The sequence below is a fragment of the Camelus ferus genome, chromosome X, assembly GCF_009834535.1.
Source record: "Camelus ferus isolate YT-003-E chromosome X, BCGSAC_Cfer_1.0, whole genome shotgun sequence".
Lineage (NCBI taxonomy): Eukaryota > Metazoa > Chordata > Mammalia > Artiodactyla > Camelidae > Camelus > Camelus ferus.
In genome coordinates, this window is record NC_045732.1 from 3,547,645 (window position 1) to 3,554,083 (window position 6,439).

At 41.3% G+C, this 6,439-nt stretch overlaps 1 protein-coding gene across 2 annotated transcripts; it reads left to right on the top strand.

Annotated features, from left to right (window-relative positions):
- Positions 1 to 3,642: 3,642 nt before the first annotated feature.
- Positions 3,643 to 5,612, top strand: SPIN2B (spindlin family member 2B). Of its 2 annotated transcripts, none has more exons than XM_032475116.1 (2): positions 3,643 to 4,036; positions 4,664 to 5,612. In XM_032475116.1, exon 2 carries the CDS (start codon positions 4,666 to 4,668, stop codon positions 5,440 to 5,442), a length of 777 nt encoding a protein of 258 aa, XP_032331007.1. In that variant the 5' UTR covers positions 3,643 to 4,036; positions 4,664 to 4,665; the 3' UTR covers positions 5,443 to 5,612. The 2 variants fall into 2 exon arrangements, with proteins under 2 accessions (XP_032331007.1, XP_032331006.1); XM_032475115.1 differs by having other exon boundaries at positions 3,647 to 4,041.
- Positions 5,613 to 6,439: the final 827 nt, after the last annotated feature.

Sequence of the window (6,439 nt, forward strand, 5' to 3'; positions counted from 1 at the left end):
AAGATCAGTGCTAGAAAACCATAGCAAAAAAAGAAAAATGGCTGTGATCAGAGGACTTTCAATTCATTGCTCATTCCTGAAGTCATATCTTGAGAAGTGACCTAAGTGTGCCTATTGGCTACCACTGAAAGCCCTTATATTCTGTCCTCTATGCCCTTGTGTGTGACTTGGGCTTTGAGAATTAAATAAAAATAGTATTTATTTAATTCTACAAAGTTATTCAGCATATCATTTATTATGTCAAATGATAAAAAGAAAAAACGTCAGTGAATATGAATGAATATCTAGCAGCGAGTTAAAACGTATTTTCTCACATCAAACAAAAGTTAAAAGTCAAATTCACTAAAAATAACTTTTAAGAAATTAAAATTTTCCATTATTTTGCTAGAAAAATAGGTTTTGAATTATTTTTAAAATTTTGATTATACTGATATATATATATATAAATTGCTTATTTGCAATAGGTAAATTTTATACGTTATAACTTATATAAGTAAATAAATTCCATTAAAAGTCATTCAACAAATACAGTTAAGTTACATGTCAATAGTTTGCTAGTTAATGGTTTGCTAATTTTAAATTTAACTTTTATCTTCAAATTTTATTCATTCTTAACCCTACATAAGGCCTGCTACTTTTATGTGTATGTATTTTATGTATAAAGCACAGTTATACATACATTTATTAAATAGACACTTTGCCATTTCAGATACCTTCAAATGCAAGTAATAGAAAACCCAGACTCAAACTGCTTTACCTATAAAGAAGTTTCTTATAACTTGGAGTCAGAACTAGGACTCCAGGAATGGTATGATAAGCAGCTAAATGAACTGATCAAAGGGCTCAGAATATTCCCATTCCCTCCTCTGCTATCTTCAGTGTGCTGGATTTGCCCTCAGGCTGATTACAGAGATTCCAAGGCTCATACGCAGACATAGCATCATCCTAAAGAAGAAAATAAAACATAATTTCCCAATTTCCCTTAAGAATAATGTTTTTTTTTTTTTTCAGAAGTCCGCCAACACATAGCATGTTTAATCAGCCAGGATTAGATCATATGCCCCATGCTAAGCCAATCACTTGCAGTGGGGGATAGCAATACCACGATTAGCTTAGAGGAACATTTTACAATGGGATAAATATTGGAAAGTCAGTGGCCATGACCACCTACAGGTACAGAATGTGTCACTAGGACAACAGTCTCCCTTTTTGGCTTAGTTTAGCTCTAATCTCTTTGTGCTGCTTTGTCCTCAGTCTCTAGATGATAGTAAGGTGAACTGAGCATCTTGAACCTCATATCTTCTCTGGTTCACTCATCTTCAGTGGATATGATCATTTTACATCACACCCAGGAGTTTGTTCAAAACATCATTGTTCCTCATTGGCTCTGACTAGGTTGGGTGCTTAGTCTTAAAACAATCACTCTGAGAGTATTTCAGTGCTCTGAAAAGTCAGATTTAGGTTGTTCCCCAGAGCAAAATGGGCACACTATTACCAGAAGAGGTATGATTGAATGCTAGACTGCAACACCAAATGATGTTACAATTCAACACATTTTGGGGCTCAGCATCTATATAAACCATTCTTGCCATACATACACATTAAGAATGCCTCCATTGTGTTCTTTCATCAGTTACTGGTGGAATATGAATTGTTATCATCTCTTTGTAAAATATCTTTGCAAGAATAACTGCTATTTTGATTTTTAAGGCAGTGGACTATTCACTATTTTTGAAAATTAAATAAATTGCAAAGAAAATGTGTGCCCTTTTGTTGTCTTCTTTTTTTGGTGAACATATTTGTGAGATTGATTCAAGTTGTTGCATGTATTTCTAGTTTGCTCATTCTCAATCCTGTACGATATTCCATTGTATGAATATACCACAATAAATGCAGTCTACTGATGATGGAAATTTGGGTGATGCTCAGTTTGGAGCTATTACAAATAGTTGAACACACACATTTTATAATAAAGCATAGAGTTTTGGATTGTAGTGATAGGAGAATAAGCAATTCAAAAACAACTTTCTCATTAATGAAACAATGAAGGCTGGATGAAATAGTAAAAAGTAAACTCAGAAGCATCTGAAAACTAAGAAGATAGGAAATAATTACCCAGCTAAGATATGGAGGAGAGCAGATCAAAGAGACAATGAATTTGGTGGACATTTTTCCCTTGAGGATGTTTAACCACTCTAAAGGGAACTACTCAAAGGCATAGGAGCTCAGAAGAGGTTATGACTTTTGTTGAAGCTAAGGAGAAAGAAATTGAAGTCCAGAGCCCTGGTAAAATCCCTTTACTTTTGGGACTCCAAGGATGATATCCTAGGAATAAAGTTAACCAGAACTAAATAAACCCTCCCATAAACTAAAGTGTGTTTGCAATTTGCTTTCCATAAAAAAATTCTATGAATTTTAATTTGCATCAGCACTAGATGCAAAGTGCTTCTGTCCTGCTCAATCATATTAACATGTTTATACTTTGTTGAATCAAATTTTTATGATCTTATTTTCCTTTTGAGTAATTATTTTATTATTTTAAACTGAGTTGTTCTGTTAACAACTAACACATCGCCTGATTCATATATCAAAAGTAATTATTAAACTTTCATATTGTTTACTGAGTTTCTAGTTTATTAATTTGCTTTTTCTTCTGTATTACTCTGTTGCATTTTACATTTTAATAAATCTATTGATATTAGAATGAATTCAGTGTAAAATTTTCCTCGAAATTTTAAAGAATCATTCCTTAAGAATAATTCTCTACTAAAATATAAAACCATCATTTTACCTAATTATTTCTTATAAACTTATTTTTCCCAAAGCTCTCTTTTCTGGTAAATTGACCACATTACCACTTATTGTAGAAACATAATTCCAAATGTTTGGTAATGGGAGAAAAGTTAAATTGTGCTCCCTGTAAAATTCAGTTTTCAGGACCAAAGGCCAGATATGCAATAGGTGCTCAATAAATGTTTAATGAATGCATAAGAGAAATAATAGTTTTCAAAATATTCTGAAAAAATACATATTCTATATGGAAAAAAATTAGAGTATTAACTTGCTCATGCAAAATGATCCCAGTATTGTAAGAGCCTAGAAAAAATGGCAAGAAAAAAAGACTATTAATATTTTGCTCTGAGTCCTAGGGAATGGGAGCTAGAATTGCACTTTATTATAATTTTCTCCATATCAATTTTCTGAAATGTACACAGTATTAACATTGTGGAAGAGATTCATTTGCAGTAGTTTAAAATAAAGAGACAAAAGGGGAGAAATACTAAAGAAGTAAAGTTGAGGAATGACCAGCAAGGAAAAATTACATAAAGACTGGGTCAAGATGGCAGACTGAGCATATTTTTCCTTTCCTACCACAAATCCTTGTGAATGACAAATATATGTTTATTTAAAATAATAACTACATGAGGGCACTAGGGGAAAAAAGACAAATTATTGGGAGGTGGAAAGCAGATGGGTCAGAGGCACTGACAGGGTGGAGGTGGACCACAGGAACCAGAGGGCCTTGAAATGGGGAAGAGAGGGGAGGGGGCAATAGGAGGGAGGATTGTAGGCCCAGCTGCTCCTACTTTTGGAAAGAGGCGGGATCAAAAGAAAAGGAGCACCTCCCAGGCCCAAGGCAGTGGTGAGCTAGAGAGCTGAGGTGGGGCAGGCAGTGTTTGGCAGGAAGGGGAGGCCTCTATCCTGGCAGGAAGCTGCGCTACGAAAAGAGGGAGGAGACTGCTGCTGCAGCACTAGCTGCTGGTGGGAGACCGATGTGGCAGAGGGGCCGCCGCCACCAACAGGGAGGCAGAGGGCCCGCGAGCACAGCACTGGAGACAACGCCGCCATCCCTCTCACCTACCCCACCTCCCTCCTGAACGCGCTCCTCGCCTAGGAATCCAACACCCGCCCAGCTGCCGCAAGCACCCTGCTCACCGCCTGCCAATCCTCTTTGGACACAGGCTCACCGCCAAGGAAGCAGCGAGGCGTCCGATTTGGGCACTTGAGGCCCGGGATCCGGGGCGGTGGACGCCAGGCAAGGCAAGGCCATTGGTGGGCGCCAGGATAGAGAAGGGGGATGGGACGAACTCCTGCAGGAGATAAGAGGGGAGGCAGGAGCCCGGTGAGGCTGGGGTGGGGGAAATGGCGATGGGCAATAGGAAAAGGGGATGGCGTTAGGAGCCAGGCAAGACATTGAAGGTGAGCACCGTGCTGCGAGGGGGCTGGGGGCAAAGGGCCAAGAAAGCGATTAAGGGATAGGGGGAGTGTGGGTAGCAGACTGGGGTGTTGAGAGAAGCAGGACAGTGAGTGCATGCAAGGCAAGGCAGTGGAGGGATAGGCGCTTTGCAGGGGACTGAGAGTGGGCGCCAGTAGCGGGTGGTGGAGGCTGAGGTCTCTGAACAAGGAGATAACCCGCCCCCTCCTCCTGCAGCGTTCCTAACCCCAGCCAGCACCGCTGCCTCTGTCTCCCTTCCCCGCAGCCTAAAGGAATCTAGGAGGGAGAGCACTTTCAGGCACACAGCTAGGATTTCCAGCATTGCTGCCAGGCTCATGGGGAAATTCTAGGCGCCAGCGCAGGGTACCTGGAGACATCGCTGTCGGGAGAACTTCACATTATGGCATATTGAATGTTCCTCTCTTATCTTCACTCCTCTCCCTGCAGACATGAAGACCCCCAACGCACAGGAGGCTGAAGGGCAGCAAACCAGGGCAGTTGCAGGACGGGCCGCTGGGTCTGCAAACATGACAAAGAAAAAAGCCTCCCAGAAGAAGCAGAGAGGCAGACCTTCGTCCCAGCCCCGCAGGAACATCGTGGGCTGCAGAATTTCACACGGATGGAAGGAAGGCGATGAGCCCATCACCCAGTGGAAAGGAACCGTTTTGGATCAGGTGCCTATAAATCCTTCTCTTTATCTGGTGAAATATGATGGAATTGACTGTGTCTATGGACTGGAACTTCACAGAGATGAAAGAGTTTTGTCTCTTAAAATTCTTTCCGACAGGGTGGCATCATCTCAAGTCAGTGATGCAAACCTTGCAAATACCATAATTGGTAAAGCTGTGGAACATATGTTTGAGGATGAGCATGGTTCCAAGGATGAATGGAGAGGAATGGTCTTAGCCCAAGCACCTATTATGAAAGCCTGGTTTTATATTACCTATGAGAAAGATCCTGTCTTGTACATGTACCAGCTCCTAGATGACTATAAAGAAGGAGACCTCCGAATCATGCCAGAGTCCAATGAGTCTCCTCCAGCGGAGAGGGAGCCTGGAGGAGTTGTAGATGGCCTGATAGGTAAACATGTGGAATATACCAAAGAAGATGGCTCCAAACGGATCGGCATGGTCATTCACCAAGTGGAAGCCAAACCCTCTGTGTATTTCATCAAGTTTGATGATGATTTCCATATCTATGTCTATGATTTAGTGAAAAAGTCCTAATTGTTAGGGTAAACTTTGCCACATTTGTGAAAACGAATGTGTACTCTGTAGACATGCAAAATAATGTGACTTTTCAGTGTATTGAAAGCTTAAGGGTCCCTGTTAATCCAAGATCTTTGCCAGCATAACTGTTGTTTTGTTCTGAAAAATACAAATGTATGTGGACATGACATGCTGTGTGTAAGGAATTTGTCATGTTGAAAAGATTGGGTGTGTTTGGTGAATGGGGCATGAAAGGAACAGCTGTAAATTTAGGCTGTGAATAAAGTTCAGCTAGAGTCCTAATCAGTCATCTAAAAATGGAATAGGACTTAGTTGGTCAGGCCTAGGGAGGAGGGGAGGAGAAGGAACTAGAGATGGGCTGTGGGGGAAGGGAGAACAGGAGGTGAGTGCTTAGAAGGAGGTGGGGAGGGGCCAGAAATGGAGAGGCTCCCTAGGGAGTGGGATGACCTAAGAGGGGAAGGCACTCAACTGGGAGGAGGTGAAGAATAACAGAGGGAGAGTGAGATCTTGGGGCTTAAGGAAAATGGACAGAATAAACTGAGTAGAGAGGGACACAAAGAAGCCAAGAAGAGATCTAGAGCTAGGGAAAGAAAGATGAAGTTGACAGGGATCTGGGGAGAAGCTAAAGAATACTAAAAGGGAGTGTCTATACATGAGTGTGGGGCCAGAACTGAAGGGACACCAAGGAAGGAAGAATTCTAAGAAAGACTGACAGAGAGTGAGAATACAGGAAAAGAAGTGTGAGGCGTGGGGCGCAAGAGATGGGAAGACCCAGGAAAAAGTACGACTTCTGGCAGTATCCAAATTACCCTCCCTGGCCCTGTACACAAATGATGTGGCAGGAGGCAAAGAAATCAGATGGACCGGTTGTTCTGTAGAAGGGCATTTTGACAGGAATGTCTCAGGAGTTAAGCAGGAGCCAAGTTTATACCTAAAAGGCTTTTCTTATTTCAGAGAGTTCATGCCACAGCTGCTGAGCAGAACCCCAACCCTC